The sequence below is a fragment of the Danio rerio genome, chromosome 12 (assembly GCF_052040795.2).
Source record: "Danio rerio strain M-AB ecotype USA chromosome 12, GRCz13ab, whole genome shotgun sequence".
NCBI classification, from domain to species: domain Eukaryota; kingdom Metazoa; phylum Chordata; class Actinopteri; order Cypriniformes; family Danionidae; genus Danio; species Danio rerio.
Window position 1 is genome coordinate 28,324,335 of NC_141032.1, and position 18,141 is coordinate 28,342,475.

At 35.0% G+C, this 18,141-nt stretch overlaps 1 protein-coding gene across 5 annotated transcripts in view; it reads right to left on the reverse strand.

Annotated features, from left to right (window-relative positions):
• Window positions 1–836: 836 nt before the first annotated feature.
• The window catches only part of ldb3b (LIM domain binding 3b), a 39,461-nt gene continuing 22,156 nt past the window's right edge, over window positions 837–18,141 (reverse strand). For 2 of the 5 annotated variants that reach the window (XM_087274697.1, XM_087274698.1), the window contains exons 4-10: window positions 18,003–18,078; window positions 11,824–11,846; window positions 9,051–9,251; window positions 6,273–6,302; window positions 3,534–3,700; window positions 3,340–3,376; window positions 837–1,655 (exon numbers count right to left, since the gene is read on the reverse strand). In XM_087274697.1, coding sequence (XP_087130823.1) covers window positions 1,559–1,655; window positions 3,340–3,376; window positions 3,534–3,700; window positions 6,273–6,302; window positions 9,051–9,251; window positions 11,824–11,846; window positions 18,003–18,078 — 631 coding nt within the window. In that variant the 3' untranslated portion in view covers window positions 837–1,558. Of the gene's footprint in view, window positions 1,656–3,339; window positions 3,377–3,533; window positions 3,701–6,272; window positions 6,303–9,050; window positions 9,252–11,823; window positions 11,847–16,155; window positions 16,458–18,002; window positions 18,079–18,141 lie in introns of all 5 variants that reach the window. The other 3 variants (XM_087274695.1, XM_087274696.1, NM_199858.3) reach the window with 2 other exon arrangements.

An 18,141-nucleotide genomic window follows, 5' to 3' on the forward strand; every position in this document is an offset into this window, starting at 1 on the left:
TCCGCTGCGTAAAACATATGCTGGATAAGTTGGTGATTCGTTCTGCTGTAGCAACCCCAGACTAATAAAGGGACTAAGCCGTAAAGGAATGAATGAATGAATAATTGTAATAGTGATTACTGTCTTCAGTGTCACATGATCACTAAGAAAACCTATGTAAGATGCTAATTTAATGCGAATTGTTGTCATTAAATAAATTGTGTATTATTTAATTTCATTACTCATACAAAACTTCCTGTTCATTTCATTGTCAAATATTGAACCACTTTTGATTCATTTAGATGTCTGTGGTCAAGTCGCATTTACATTTTACAAGAGTTCTTGTGGAAGTGGACTAAGTTCTTAGTTAATCAAATGAACTGCACTAACAGAGAAATCAATGCAGAGTTCGTTTTATTCAAAGCAAGCCTGCCAAGTGTAATCACACCTTCCAGAGAGCTAAGCACACCCAAAATAGTCATGTCGAGCCATTAAGAATGGCCTACAGTTCTTTCAAATTAATGCCAGGGACATCAGAAGTCATTATTGTGTGTGTGTGTGTGTGTGTGTGTGTGTGTGTGTGTGTGTGTGTGTGTGTGTGTGTGTGTGTGTGTGTGTGTGTGTGTCTGTGTCTGTGTGTCTGTGTGTCTGTGTGTGTGCCTGATCACTGGCGGGCCTTTATGACTTCAAAAACAATTATAAAACATTTCAAACTGGCTATGATCATTTTTGTATTTTTGCATACTCAAAAACCCCATTCACTCATATTGTTTACAAAATGTTGAACTGAACATTCTGCTAAACATTTTTTTCCCACAATGGAACGCAAGTGATTGTGGCTAACTGGAAGACAATAATATTTGCAACACTGTTGTTTATTTGGTTAAAAGTAATAATGTTTTATTCACATTGACAATAGTACATTTGGTTTCAATATGTGCTGTAGTGTATTAAAGTGGATGTGGTACATATATTTTATCATTTCTCTAAGGGTTAGTTTTTTTTTTTTACATTAGCAATTCATTCAGGCAATTCATTACTCAGCAATAATTTAGAATAAACAGAGCAGCCAAAAGAGAAACATAAAATGAAAAAGAAAATGACAACTAAGCACTATGCACTATGTTTCAGTGGCTGAAAGTTACAATGCCTATAGAAAGTCATCACACCGTGTGAAAATCTATCCCTTTACTCGCATTACACCCTGCTTTCAAAAGACCTTCAAGATAAAGTTGTAGAAAGGCACAGGTTAGGAGAAGGCTACAAAATATTTCAAAGGCTGGAAGAGTTATTTGGAACGCGATTTGATGTCAGGTTGTATGATGAATAAAGTAATTATTTCAAAGCTGCATGATGATTTTTCTATAGGCACTGTACATGAAACAAACAGACATATGAACATTGAACACAGGAGCTTTATGTACTCGTCTACAGGCTAGTTAATAACTCTAACTCACATTCCAGTCACTAGACTACTCCTCTCTGTCCTATTGACCCATTGCACTTCACTTTACATCGACTTCCTGATTCCTGGTTGAATGCTGCCTCAACTTTTTTCCAGCAACATCGGGTGACATTTTTACCCCTGGATGTTTAGGATCTGTGCAGACAGGCCGTGGTGCCAGTTTTTCAGTTTGGCAAATCTTGGGCCTTTTACTTCAGATTCAAACTTCTCCCTATGAAACCAGAAAGGTACATATTCATAAATTAATACACCTACATTCTTAAACTGTACAAATTCAACACTTTGCCTTTTCAAATCCGCCGATGAAAGAGCTAGCGTGTGTCAAATATTCAAGTGCTCCTATTATGCTCTTTTTAAGGTTTTGATTTTATAGTTTGGAGTTCCACTACAAAAGATCTGTCTGCATCAAAGGTTAAAAAAGCACTTTGCTTTTCTCATAATATATATTGCAGCATCATTTCGTCTTTCACAGTGTCTGAAACACTTCTTTTAAGCATTTGGTCTCACTAAATGACTTTTTTTTGCGTATGGTTAATGTAGATCTTGGCATTATGCAATTTAAACATATGTAGGCACATAAGAATGAAACATTTCAGTTCAGTTCATTTCTTTTGTTTGGGAAACAACAAAATGTTAATTTAATGCTTTAACATTTGCTTTAAAGTACTTTAAAGTGCACTTATTTTGATGTATTAACAAAGATATTAAATCACTCATAAAAATAAAATCTTATTTAATTTTCTACAACAGTTCTGTTTTGTTTATGAATCTGATTGGTTAATAGCCGTGCAATATTCAGCAAATAACAGCATTCGTTAAGCCTCTTAACTCTTTACCCCTGTGCATTACTCCACCCACATACAGCAACAAGCAGAGGACTCTCTACATTTTGACAAATATTGCAGCTGTTGGACAACATAATGTAGTTTTCAGGGGTTTTTTTTAGTCAATAAAGTAGTTGTTTAGATTGTAACTATGCAGTTTATTTGTAAGGGTAGTGCCTAATTTAAATATTTACAATTTCTGAGAGTTGGCGGCCATTAGCCTGTCTTTGAGCTGAGCAAAGACGGTTGATGTTGTCCATCAACAAGATGGCAACAGAGACCGCATAATAAGGTCTTAGAAGAGAAACAGCGTAATTCCTAACTACAGCTGATCAAATCATTATAAAACAGGTAAGTGATATTCTAAGTCGATCTCTCTCTTTTCTATGTTGTAGTGCTGTACATATACCAAATAATTGTAGAGTGTTAAGTGTGACATGGGACTCTTTGTATAACCCTGAGTTACTTTTTTGAGGGTTAATTATTGTGATCTTCCGATAGCTACAGAGAAATACTGTGAAATCTCTGTAAACTGATGGCATTTCATGCTGTTCAGCCTTTTAATCTTGATATGTGAGCAAAGTAACCTGTTTTGGCATCACTTTAGATATTACGCTAGAAAATTATTCAAATACTAGCTCTAAAGTGACATTTGTGAATTAGTAATGACTCTGCTTCTTCTGTTCTGACCTCAGCTGCAGATGTGAAGGAATGGCGGAAGAAAGTAGTTCCCCATACCAAAGATTTTTAGAGTCTATGTGTTTGATTTTCATTTTTTTATACACATGATTAGGCCATCGAACTGTTGTATAAATGCAATATCACACTCATAGCAGTGCAATGTGGCTGTATATCACTGGTGGACAGGCACATGCACAGATAATGGTCAACCTGTGAGCCCCCAGTCCACTCTAAACGCAGACGTGCTTACTCTCAGAAATTATATATATATATATATATATATATATATATATTTATATATATATATATATATATATATATTGCTATATATATTGCTACAGTGTTCAACGGGGTGAATACAGCAAAAACTGAAACAAAGTGGTTGATTACCTTGATTTTCTAAGAGCCTCCTCATCTGGATCTTGCACTGTGAGAAAAAAAAAAAAACACCAGTTACTCTTTATACACCAAATCTTCTAAACTGATTTGATCAAACAAACAATAATATCATCATGTCTGAATCATATCAAGTCAGACCTATTTCCAGTTCACAGAGTGCTATAATAGGTAATGCCTGTACTTACAATATTCAGTTCCTGTGATATGAGCAAGGATGCGGAAGGATTTGGATTGCAGGTTGGCGGCACGACGGGCCCATTCAGACATCTCCAGGCCCTTATCATCAGGCTTGATCACGGCCTGGTAGACTGGAGAAGCACTGTCCACGAGAGGGTCTTTAATAGGAAGTGAACTACTCCCCAATAGAAAGAAAGAAAATACAAGAACAGTCATGATCAAGTGTTCTCGAAATGTTGAGTTCATTACAAATGATTGCATAAATAAGTTTGCAAGAACCATAAAAAAGGCTGCATTTGTTGAAAGCAAACATGTTAACATATTATTCTACTTGTTGTAGATTGTTAAGTAATTATAGCATGAATTATAGTTCAATCCAGGGACATTTCTAGCCTTTAACCAGTACTGTTGCTTGACAATAAATAAGCATGCCCATATTTTAATACTCTGTCTAAAATAAAAGGAAATACATTTTCTTTATCGTTGAGAATACACAAATAATGCAGAGCTGCTTATTTAAAATTTAAATATATAAATATATATAAATATATATAAATATATATATATATATATATATATATATATATATATATATATATATATATATATATATATATATATATATATATATTTAAGAAATATTAAATGAACATGATATTTATTGTTTCATGTGTTATAAAATATGTTTGAAACAACCTCAAACATTTCAGTGCATCAGAGATAAGTGCTATTTTTTTTAATTTTTAGTCTTCTTAAAATCACATTGCTATTTACACTGTAAACCCCGCTGTTGGTATTACTTAAGGTATTAAGTTAATTTAACTTGACATTACTTAAAATACAGGTGTGTTTAACTTATTCATTAGGCAGCAAAAAAATATATATTATTTTAAGTTCTCTGAACTTAACATTATAATTTCTTTAAACAATTCACCATGTGTTTGTTATGATTGGTTGTGCTTGAAATTCTGCCTTGACAATTGCACTGATTGGTTAATATGTTATATGACACAAGGTGGTCATTTTGCTTGTGATGCTGAATTTTGCTGAAGCGCAGCAGGACAGAGGCACTACCTGAACCCATCTGATGAAAGAGAAAAGTTAATTTAGATATTTAAATGCTTATATACGTTTTTCTTAAGTGATATACATGCAGGGGCCACACGGTGGCGCAGTGGGTAGCGAACAGCAAAAAGGTCGCTGGTTCGAGTCAGTTGGCATTTTTGTGTGGAATTTGTTTGTACTCCCAGTGTTCGTGTGGGTTTCCTCCAGGTGCTCTGGTTTCCTCCACAAGGCCAAAGACATGCTCTATAGATGAAAAGGTAAGCTAAATTGTCCATATGTGTATGTCCTGGTCCTCGAGGTTGGCGGTTGAGCGCACCTTCTAAAAATGCGATGTTACAAAACACCAACATGGTGCGGGTAAATATCAACGTTGATTTAAACAGCCTTGGGAATAAGTAAGAAAAGAATATAAAAGCTGAAAAAATTTGGAAGTTTAGTCTATTAGCAATTTTAGGTTATCTGTAATTAAACATTTAAATTAACTCAATAAAGAGACTACATTTGGTCAACTCAATTAATTGAGTTGTGGATTCCCCATTACTCAAACGAACTGAGGTAATCACTTTCCTCAAATCGCTTGAGTAGTCTCAACTTATTAGGGTTTACAGTGTACAGACTGCAATATAATTTACTAGAAAACTGGAATCTAGACTTTTTATCTAAAATATCAGAAACCATCTCTAAGAAATTTTTTTTAAAAATTTCATTAAAAGTTATTAGTATGGCTCATGTTTTATTTATTTAAATGTAATGGGTGGGGTTTGTGCCATATACAGTACAACCAGCCACTAGAGGGCGGTGATCAAAATGTTTTAGTTTCAAGATATGTCAGGCAGGTGTTACCAAGACAAGTTATTGAGTTGAGTTTAGAGATTAGGCTAGTTGGAATGGCCATTGGGCAACTTTTGTTGTGAAAAACTCTGTGCCATGCACACTTACTTTAGACCTGCTTGGAAAATGGATGGATACATTGTTAAATCAATTAATTTGAAAGCACACATTGTTTGTAAACTCGATATGGCTGTGCCTTATAGGAATTAATGAATGAGTGCACTCAATAATGCCCACTATGGTTTCAGACTGAACTATAAATGGCTCGCCTCTCTTATAGTGCCCTATTTAAACTTGAAGAGGGTGATTTTAAACACAACCCTTGTTGCATTCTTGTCAGACTGATCAAAACATGATTAATATATGAACTGGCACACATCTTCATAGCTGAAGGATTATGTCAAGCACTGACACATGATAGATTTATCAGTGGGTCTAAAATTTTCCTGGAGACCAGCAGTATTTCACTGGAGCTCATATCCCAGAAGAACGGGTCTAGTTACGCCCCTGGTTCCATCTTAATGAGAGATCTGTGATGAAGGAAGTGACTGAAGAATGAGTTAGGATAACACACCATTTTAGGAGAATGTGAAGTAAGATGTTAGATGTTCTATGCAATTCTCCCCTGGCAGATATACTCAGAACATTGTGTTGAGGTTTTTCATTTTTAATATAAGATTATTTATTTTTCTTACAGAACTTGACTTACTTTGATATTCCTAACAGTGGTAACCATGGTAATTGAAAATAACCCAAAAACATCATGAGCAACCAGCCTCTAAACGAGAATTTAACACATGGGATGAGTCAGTGCAGCTGTGATGGATCGAAAAAAGACTGTGGCTACTTACGCCAAGGGAGATCCAGCGGAGTCATCGCCACTGTCAATCACAAGATGAACCGGGATGGAGGGAGCAAGACAGAGCCATGTCATATGGAGAGGAAGGGAAGGTGGTAGAGGTGAGGCGAGGATGAGTGATGAGGTGTGGACGGATGATTGGTTGTGAATGGAGTGACATGATTGCAAGCAAAAGGGGGAGGAAAAGCACAAATGAGGTTGATACACATGACCTTGTGGAAGCCTGAATTCAGCCCAGACTTTATGACAGACTGTGAGCTCTTATTCTTATAAACACTGCAATCTGAAGAAAGTTTTATAGAGGCTATTCAAAACTGGAAATACTGAACACAGAGAAAGGCAGGATCAGTCTTGGGGTGCTGCAGTTCTACAGAGTTTATTAACCAGCCTTGATAAGTTCACCTGCCTGTAGCATTTTAGTAGCACTTATATCTTGATTAGCTTGTTCAGATGTGTTAGCTTTGAGCTGGAGAGAAACTCTGCAGGATTTCGGTTTTCGAGGACAAACTTGACTATCCCTGTTCTAACATCCTGTAATAATCACAATATGGTTACTTATTTTCAGCATAGTGCTGAAAGCTGGGAAAAAGTTACCATTCTATTATTTTAGCTTGACTGGTTTCAATGTCCTGATGATTTTTGAATGTGTTTTTGATATTTAAAAAATGTTTTTAAGGCTCAAAATGTTTTCAACAAGCAAAAAAACATCACTTATTCTAATTTTTATTCAGAGCTTGTATTTGTCTAGAAAAATGCATGGCCAAATGATATAAGAAAGGTAGAGCACATTGAACATCATGAAATCTAATATGTAGGGCTGTGATGGAAAATAATCACTACTGTCTCTTGAATTTGGAATTTTACAGCAGATGGCACTGTATGCTTTACAAACAGACACACCCTGCTTGCATCCAATTCCTTACAAATACCACTTGAACCTAAAAATAATGATTAATGAAGTAAGGAAAGATTTAAGCAAATTACAAGAGTGATCAAAAATAGATGTTTACTTAAAAGGGTTAGTTCACCCAAATTATGTTGTTAATTACACACTCTGTCGATCCAAACCTTTGAAACCTTTTTTGACTTTGGAAGTCAAGTTAAGATATTTTGAAATGAGATGGAATCTGAGAACTTTCTCATTCTCCAAAGACAGCAACAATCTCAGTTAGTTCAAAGTAAAAAAAAAATAGAAATTCTCAAAACAAACTACATTCCTTCAGTGTTTCAGTGTAAAAATTATGAAGCTACTAGAATACTTTCGTGTCTTTTAAAATACTTTAAAAGACTATTAAAAGACAAAAGGAATTAAAAAACTATGTAAAGAAAAAAGATAAAGTCTAGAAGAGATACAGCTGTGTCGAGAAGTTAATTTTGTCTTTTATTTTTTTTAAATAAACCATTACTTTCTGTTCTAATAAAGCCTGGTTTAAACATCTGCGTTGAGTGATCAACGTAACCCATGGCACATGCATTTATACTTCTGCCTATTTTTTTTGTGTCGCTCTGCAATAACACTTTCGAAATGCCAGCTGGCAGTGAGGTTTTTATGTTCCTCTGTGTCGAGTTTCTTCGCTCATTCTGAGGTTCACAAGGTAAACAAAAACAACAGTCTCCATCTGGACCTTCACAGGACTCCACACTTGTAAACACTAACTTCATCGGGCTTGCGCGGCCCTATATGTGCATACAAGATATGTCTCCTATATAACTCATATCTCATTTTGGCAACTGTCATACATGATGCCTAGCTCATTTTTTTCTATTCTCAAGGCAAATACTAAGAAAAAAAAAAGAATAAAACGTATCTATGTGCGAACACTTGAAATTGGAATCACATGTATTTGGCATGTTATGGGTTTTACCTATGGCAAATAAGTGAAAGCAGACAAGAAAAGAACCTATATAAACATATATGTTTTAATGAAGGTTTTTAATTTATGTCAAATATATTGAAAACCTATATTAAAACCTATATTACAACATATATAGGTTCTTTCCATGTGGGATTGCTCCATTATAAACTTGAGGTGCAGCTGATGGTTACAACCCAAGGTGCTCAGGGCACATAAAAAGCACACAAAAGACTCTCTACAAATAAAAAAACATTTAAAAAAAAAAGGCACCTCTGACTGCAAAAAAAGTGCATTTTGGTGTGATTGGGGACTAAATTTACCACACACAGTAAAGTAAAAATAGTATTTATTATCTTGTTAAAAAATAATGTGATACAAATGTGTGCATGGCTAGGAGCTGCAGATGTATCCCTTCTAGACTTCGTCGATGTAATGCAACAATCACAGCAGCACAACCAATATTGGCATGACTAAATAATGCTCTTGAGAATGGATGTTCAACATTTTACACAAAAGTATACTTGTAGTTTGGTAACATTCTGATTGAACAACAGAAGGCATATTTGTTGTCTGTTTTGATGCTTTGGTTTTTGGGATTTACTTGGGCTTTAAACAAGCCAGGACAGTTGTTGTCTATGTAGGATGAGAGAGCCTTTAGATTTAAACTAAAATGTCTTCATTTGTATTACAAAGATAAACAAAGGTCTTAGGGGTTTAAAACAATGTTCTAGTAATATAGAAATTCATCTACTCAGAAAAACTAATTTGACCCAAACGTTTTTCTTGTTGGCCTTGATGTGATTGTCACATAGCGTGTTTTGAATGTTTATTTTGGGGCCACTATATATAGCTTCCTCTTACCTAAGCATTGGTGTGATAAAATGTAAAGTTTGACACAGAAAAACAACACCTACCTCATCTCGTTTCCTCTAGCTTGAGCCTGACCAGCAATGGCATCCATAATGGCATCTTGAGAGTACATACTAATAGGAGTGTTGTATTGGGCATGGATGATAGTAGCCTTCCCACCAGGACCCTTCACCTCAATAGGCTTGTGAGTGGACAAGGCTGAGTCCTTCAGTGCGATGGGGTTGAAACTGGGAACATACTCTTGGCTGTCAGTTTTCAGGTGACAACATGGGGGTGTAGGAGTGCCAAGGGTGCAATAGTATCAAAGAGGATGGGTAATGGTGAGGAGCCAGAAATATGAGTGAAAACAGAGAGAGAGAGAGAAAGTTTGACAGTAAGAAAAGGTTTAGCCATGACTTACCTTAGTTTATGCATCTGTATCATTAAACAGCAATAAACTGTTCAGTTACTAGTTTATATAGTTTACACAAGCGGTTATTTTTTAATTTTTAATTATGATAAAATCCCATGTTTGAAAACACTGTGTCTTATATAACAAAGGCATCTGGGCTGCACTGCACATGGCATGCAACACATCCAACTACGAGTTCATGCAAAGCATACCAATTACATTTTTTATACAATCGTTTTGTCACACATTTCAGAACCCTGGTGTCAATTTTCAAAACTCACAACCAATGACAAAATTGCACATTGTTGCAAAACTCTTAACTCTTTTTTCAAATGCTTGGATACAATTCAATTAAGTCAAAGATACTTTCTTTATTGAACTAAAATCACATTTTCAATATAATACAATTAAACATCAAATTGATCCCATTTAAAAATTAGCATGATGTAACTACAGTATTAACTGATGCAAGCACTCAAAATAAGAACTGCATTACTCTGGATGCATGGAAACTGATGTACAATTTTACATATTTACATGATGAAAGTTTCAGGATAGTTCAAATGACATCAGTTACTACAGAAGATGACCCAACAGGACATTATCTATAGATTTCATCTCTTATCATCCTTATTCCATATTTATGGTCTATTTGACCATGAACCACTTTTACAGACAATGTTTTCATATTTGATATTGCTGTATGTAAGAAAGCCCAATCACAGCATAACAGCAGATCAATGTCAGGCCTGGATTCACATTGACAGAAGGTTCTTTCCAAGTTTTTTGACTAGTGAAAACACCACTGTGATGTAAAGGAGAACCTGTGGCCAAATCCACAAGACCAGACTGATGGAAACACAGATTCCAAAATAGAAATTTGATTTATTACATATTACTTTAAATTACACATGTGACATCCTAGTTCATATGGATTTCACATATATAAAAATTGTCACACATGCCAAAATTTTGCCATTGTTTTCCAACTATTAGAATTACAAATGGGTACATATAGGTTACAAAAATATATTACTTATTATGTTATATATTTTACCCCTACAAATATATTATCTATAGTTTGTATAGGTACCCATATGGCTGTATATGAACACACACACACAACACACACACACACACACACACACACACACACACACACACACACACACACGCACGCACGCACGCACGCACGCACGCACGCACACACACACACACACACACACACACATACATGTGTGTGTGTGTGTGTGTGTGTGTGTGTGTGTGTGTGTGTGTGTGTATCATAAAAAATGTTGTCATTTTTACAGTATTTAACATTATGACATTTTATGCAGTATGTGAAATCCAATTGGAATTTGCATATGGTGCCATATATCATGCCACATGCTTTCTATATTGGGATGGGCAGTGAGAAACACTTTGCTTAACTTCGATCTTCTGTTTTTTTTTTTTTTTTTGTATGTTTGTTTGTATACATTGTGATGCAATGAATAAAACGTTAGTGATTCCACTGTCTGTACTATTCCCCTAAAACCTGTGACATATATTCTAAACAACAGTATTAAATGATTGTTAAAGATTGTTTATCGAACTGACATGTATCTTGTCTGTGTTTGTTTAATCTAAAATTGTGTTCCTGTAGTATAATGGTGTGGTGCCCCAACGTTGTGGGGACGCTTGATTTTGTTTGGAAATGAAAATCAGGTTGACGGCAGAACCCAATGTCAGACCGACATCAATGTCCAATGTCCAACCAAAAATCAACCTAAAATCAACCAAATATGAACGTCTAATCATGTTGCACCTTGACATTGTGTGGACGTTACCACTATGACATCTATCAGACGTTGGATTTTGATCACTTTCCAACACAACCTAAAATTAACCAAATATTAACGTAATTTGATGTCATTATTGGAAATCAAAATAACAATGTCCTTAGACACTAGACATTGAATTTTGGTCACCAGACGTCACAACCTAAATCTAACCTTATATTAATGTCTTATGATTTTGTGTACCTGCTGGGAAGGATTATGAACCAATGATCCTGCAAATGTAAGACTTCTTTAAGTAAATGAACACGGCAGTTTTGAAAACTGGAAAGCCTGTGTTAAAAAGGAGGTTTTGAAAATTGACATCAGGGTTCTGAAATTTGTGGATAAACAATTGGAAAAATCTGTAAATAAATACCAAAACTCAACTACAGATTTATTCATTTTAAAAACATCACTCAAAAAGCATTTAACATTTCATCACATCCGAAATGTCAAATTGTTCAAAAAAGCTTTTGAACATTAGAGAGTTGAAAATGTAAGCATGCAAAAATAACCACAGTACTGCATGTGGCCATGCTTCAGAGCACACCGATTCACACTCAACTTCTCACTCTAGAAATTTTGTATTCAAAAACTGTTACTGACGTGGCAGCTGTGTTGGCAATGACCTAGGTTGACACAGAGGAATATAGACAGAAAAAGAAAGACAAAAGAGGCAATGTTAGCCTTGATTTGGCAGTGTGTTGAATGATAATGCATCGACGTTCATTATATTAACAAATAATGCAAACTGCTTCACGTGGCCTAAAGATCTTGCATCTTAAATCTGAATATATTTGAATAATTTGGTGGCAGTTCACCTGTAAAATTTAAACTCTGTCAGTATATTTTGACATTTTAAACCTGACTTTTTTTCTTCAGTGGAACACAAAAGAATATATCGTGGAATAATGTCACAGTGACCCTTTTTCCATGCAATGAAAGACTTTCATTGTATAGTCAATTAGAGGGAAGTTAAATACTTTTTTTTTTATGCAGAAGAAAGAACTTTTAGCAATGGCCTCTGGAGGTGGGTAAATGATGACCTTAAATACAAGTCCAAATATACACTACCGGTCAAAAGTTTTATTTAAATTTTTTCATGTTTTTCAACTATGAAAACAGTTCTGAAAATATGCTAAACTGTTAAATATTTATTACAATTTTAAATAACTACTCTCTTATTGTATGTTATTTCAAATGAAATGATTACTCCAGTCATTATGGATTTTATTACTATTAATACCTAATGCTTTTAATACCAATAATAATAATTATATTAATAATAATAATAAATATAACAATAATTAATATTAGAGGGATTTCTGAACAATCGTGAAGCTGAAAAATCATCTTTAAAATCACTGGAATAAATGATTAAATTAAATGATAAACTACTTTTGAACAGTTTTTTTATGTTGCAACAATGTTTCACAATTTTACAATTTATTCTGTATTTCTTTTATGAAACAAATGCAGAATCCAACTGACCCCAAACCTTTGACCGGTAGTGTATGCTTCTTATAATTTGTTGTTCTGTGATGTAGATCAGAGTGGCAAACTCAGTTCCTGGAGGGCCGCAGCCCTGCAGAGTTTAGTTCCAACCCTGCTCCAACACACTACCTGTAGGTTTCAAACAAGCACGAAAGGACTCAATTAGTTTAATAATGTGGGTTTAATTAAGGTTAAAGCTAAACTCTGCAGGGCTCCATCCTCCAGGAACTGAGTTGGATACCCCTTATGTAAATGATAGTTATTACTGGCTACATTTCTCATCAGAATGACGTTCTGGTTTGTTCTTAGAACAGATTGATTGACTGGAGCAGATATTTGGCTGCAGCGAGACACACAGAACACTGGAGCTAAATAAGTCTCATCCTCTCATTCAACAAACTAAGCAATCCAGTGATGGTAAAGTTAATTTGAACTATTGCAATTATATAAACCCTTTTAGACTATACGTTTGGAATGTTCTTTACTAGTCATTAGTATTAGACTGCTGGCTTTCTTTTTAATAGGTTTCCTAAATATATATCAACTGTTTTCTATTTTATTACTAATAGATTTATTCTAACAGTTTACTAAAACACAGCTATCACTCTGCAATAAGAAATTAGTTGACATAGTTGCAAAGTATCAAAATAAAATGTAACCAAATAGGGATATCTAATACTTCTTACTCTTTATGAAATGGCAACTGGAAAAAAATATATGTTTAAGTACTAAAATTATGCAAATGTAAATAAAATATATACTATATTATATACTATATATAAAAACAAAATCTAAAATAGACAAAGCACACAAAACTAATATTAAATGAAGTCTGGAAACCAAAATAAACAGTAAAACAATATATAAAGAAATAATAGCAAATAAATAATATAAAATAATTCTGAACAATTCATACTCAAGGATGTCATTAAAAAGCAGATCAAAGACCACCTGAACACCTAGATTAACAAAACGAAAAGTCGATGAATGCACGTGCTCTGCTCAGCTGTGCATGTGATGTTGCCTAGCGGGAATTCTGTTCCTGTGAGCTGCAAATAGAGGATGGAATATGTGACGGCATCATTGCAGTAGGACTTCATTTGGGATATACTGTTACAGGAGCTGTGACATTCTGAGCATTTTAAAAAGAGCCAACGGGCACACATTTGCAACCATGTTCAATTACGGCTCAACGCTGGGATCTTCTGGGAGTCTGTTCACTTATTTTTAAACAGAGAAGACACATTCCCTGCTGAAAACACTAGCAAAAACCAACAATGGTGGTCTAGACTGTTTTTTTTTTTTTTTTTTTTTAGTGTTGATTATGGAGAACCAGCATAATCCTCAAAATTTGAATGAAATGGAATGCAAAATTGGTTAAATCTGCTATAAACAAGCCATAAGTGTCTGACTACAATTTTTAACTTTTTGCGGCAATTATATAATGAAACAAATCTAGCCAACAGCAAACTGACCCCAACAAATTTTCAATAGGAATAAATAGCACAAACACAGAAATTGAAGCTATGTAGGCAGCAATGACAGAATGCACTTCAACAATTGCTGAAAGTGAAATTCAACCAAAGTGAAGGACAAAGTGTCCATTTAATAGGAACATGGATCACCAAAATGGTGAATGAACTCTTCAAATACTGTTCTAGCCTTTCTAGAATCATACCAGCATCCAGATGACAATTTTTTTTTTGTCTACCAGTGCATCAATATCTCATGGTGAGGACCAGAAAACCCAAAAAATCCCAAACTGCTACCAATGTTAAATAACGTATCTTATGCTGGTGGCTAACATTGCTGATTATTTCAACATGGTAGTTGTGACAAAAAAAAAACTGCTCCTGGAGAGCCAAAACAGAGCCAAGAAATCAAGAACTTCAGACTCATTAGAAACATCAAGACAGATATGCTAGTAAGCTGGTTTAAACTAAACTCTATAGCAGAGATGCCCAAACTAGGGCCCGCAGGTAAAAGTTGTCTCATGTTAACCTTTAATTTATATAAGAATGTTTAACAGGGCAAGGAAATTTTCACAATATGTCTGATAATTGTTTTTTCTCATAATCTACAGAACAAACCATCATTATACAATAACTTGTCTAATTGCCCTAACCTGCCTCATTAATCTAATTCACCTAGTTAAGCCTTTAAATGTCACTTTAAGCTGTTTAGAAGTGTCTTGAAAAATATCTAGTCAAATGTTATTTACTATCATCATGGCAAAGACGAAATAAATCAGTCATCAGAAATGAATTACTAAAACTATTACGTTTAGAAATGTAAAAAAAATCTTCTCTCCGTTAAGCAGAAATTGGGGAAAAAAATAAGCAGGGGGGCTTATAATTATGACTTCAACTATATAAATACACACACATGCATAAAAAATGCATTCATTCATTCATTCATTCATTCATTCATTCATTCATTCATTCATTTATTTATTTTCTTCCATCTATCAATGCTGAATTAATGATGATTGTTGAGTTAACCTTGTTTAATATATTGTTTTAGTATGGTTTCAATTATGGGAAGATTAGCCATGTGAATAAATGCTTTTTATTACATTTTTTCCACACCTTTCGAGTGCCTTGGACTGATTTTTGTTGTTTGTTTTGATGAATCCCTTGCCCAAAGAGCACTGATATGTTCTGCTTGACCAGTATATTCAGCATTGAACTCCAGTGTTATAAATGTGATTGTTTATGTTTTTATTGCAATAGTTTATCACTTAAAAAGTTATACTGTATTAGTTAACATGATTTAAAGTAATCTTTTCTATTTATTTGAAAATATTATGAAAAAAAAATCTGAAATTTCACATCAACTTGTAGTATAATATAGTTTGGTATCTCAACGGTTCTCAATCATATTTAGTTTTTGGCCCTTTAAACAAAAAAGTTTGGGCACCCCTGCTCTACAGGATGGAAGCTGGATTGGACTTTTCTGATTTAAAAAAGATGAGACCAACTACTAAAAAGGTTAAAGTTCCATCTTTAAAATATTGGCATAATTTATAAGCCAACTTGAAGCTTGGCAATCCTCATCTGACTGCGAGATGTAGCTCTAACACTAAAATAATCATAGTATGTTGTCATTTGGAAACAGCTTACATTCATAGATACAGATACGACTACACCAGGCCTTGCTCGTGTTGCAGGCAGCAGGGTGAAGTGAGCGCAACAGAGCATTGGTCCATTTGCAGCCAAGTACATTCCCAGATGATCCGTTGCATGTGAGAGCGGAATGTACAGAGGTAATGATGGAATGTTCTGAGTATTCTCTGCCAAAGTTTTATACCACAAGAATACAGGTAAGACTAATGCCTCCATGGCCTGTTAGTGAAAAGTGAGCACTAGCAACTAGTCTGTTAAAGCAAATTTGGTGTAATTGCATAAAGATGCAGATTTGTGGATTAGGTGTAACATTACATACCCCAGGAATGGCAGGCCATTTAGACTGTCTTGTTGCATGACCATTTCCCTTAAAGTTTCTGCTGAATACAGGCCTATAGGAGAATTATACTGTCCCCTCTGGTTTGGGGTGGTTTTCATCCCTTGCCCGAATGGCAAATAAGTTGGGACAGGGCTTTTAGCCGGAGAATGAATTGCATTCTCCTGAGGTTTCTCCTCAGTGTTTGGAATAAGAGATTTTTTGGAAGGCTTTTTGGCTAAGAGGATGCCATATTTTTTGACAGGTTGCTCTTCGTCTTCTCCATCCCCAGTGTCTGTAGTTTCCTTGGTATAAAATAAACCATTAGATCAGAACAACTAATTGAAATGTCAAGGCATAGAAAAAAAATGTTTGCATAGAATTAATCAGGTAACTACAATGCAAATGAAAATTGGACCAACAGGAAACTTATGAGGATTTCATGTGAGGTGTTTATTGTTGCTTGACCAACAAATGCCTGCAGAGGGAGTTAAGTGTCAGCTTTACAAGGAATTATTGTTTTTACAATCCCCCCTTCCTTTTTTCCTCCATGCAATGGGCTCAGAAATTCCCATGACTTACTAAGAGGATTATATTGAAATGGTTTGCCTTTACACACACACACACAAAAAAAAACATTGGGTTTCCTTTAGAGTATTTGTGTCATCCATACAAGGTAAATATATTTGAGTCCTAATTTATGCCATACAAAATACACTGCCCTATCTCCCCACACCACCCCAAGTAACAAGAGTAGCTTATCTTTTTTTTATTATTATTAAAACCATGTCAGAAGACGCATTCTGCATGAAAATAATGTTATCTGTATCAGAATGGTACAATTTATTGGATTTAGTGCAATTATGGAGAGACACAGCTCTGCACAGTTTTGCTTCAACCCCAACCAAACATAGCTGATCCAACTAATCAAGGTGTTCAAGACTACTAGAGACTATTAAGCAGGTGTGAGTTGGAGGTGGTTGGAGAAAACTATACAGAGCTGTGGTCTTCCTGGAACTGAGTTCGAGAATATTGATCTAAGGTGATTGCTGGAACTACAGGCTAAGAACTGTCATGCATTTTTAAAACTGGAAGGATAACAGGGAACTATCATACTTGACATTTTAAGAAACCACATCAAAAAATGTGGTAGAACTCATGTTTAATAGTGAAAGTCAGAGCATTTCTATATGCACAGATTAAAAGCAAGTCCAGGGATTGGGACGAAACAGCTGTGTAGCCTTAAGAAAACCATTTAATCAGAAAAAGGGCTTCGATTTGCAGGGAGCATAAAGATACAGTAGGATTTTATGCAATAGTGGAAGGTCATGTGGTCTGATGAGTCCAAATTTACCCTGTTCCAGAGTGATGGGTGCGTCAGAGTAAGAAGAGAGGCAGATGAATTGATGCACCCATCTTACCATACACCATGGCCTTCATACAAGCTTATGGCGGCCAACAATGTAATGTGCCATATTCCATAATAACTATGCCAGGAATCGTCGGGATCAAATTGTGAAAGAGGAGCATGAAACATAGGAGCATGAAACATAATTTTTACACATGGAATGGCCCTTACTGAGCCCAGACCTCAAACTTATTTAGAGTCACAAGGTCTTGGCAAAACAGTAATGCAACTCTGAACTAGATTATATGTGTGACATTTGTAGAAGCATATTAAAATGATACCATGGCAAATACATCCTGTAAATTAAGCTAACGGCAGTCCAACATAATATTAGTGTCTAATTTACTTATTTATTTATTTGGACAGGCAGTGTATCAAAAGATCAGTTTAATGTGTATTATTAGGATAGGGAACATTTTAGACAGACAGAACATGACTTTACCTTCTGGTGAGGGATGACTGGCATGGGGGAGTCCATTCTTGGAGTGGCTGTGGGTACTGGAGCGGGACGTCTCGACCTGGGACCAGTACAAAATTCAAGGCAAAGGTCAATGGCACAAAATGTCAGCTTTAAAAAAAAA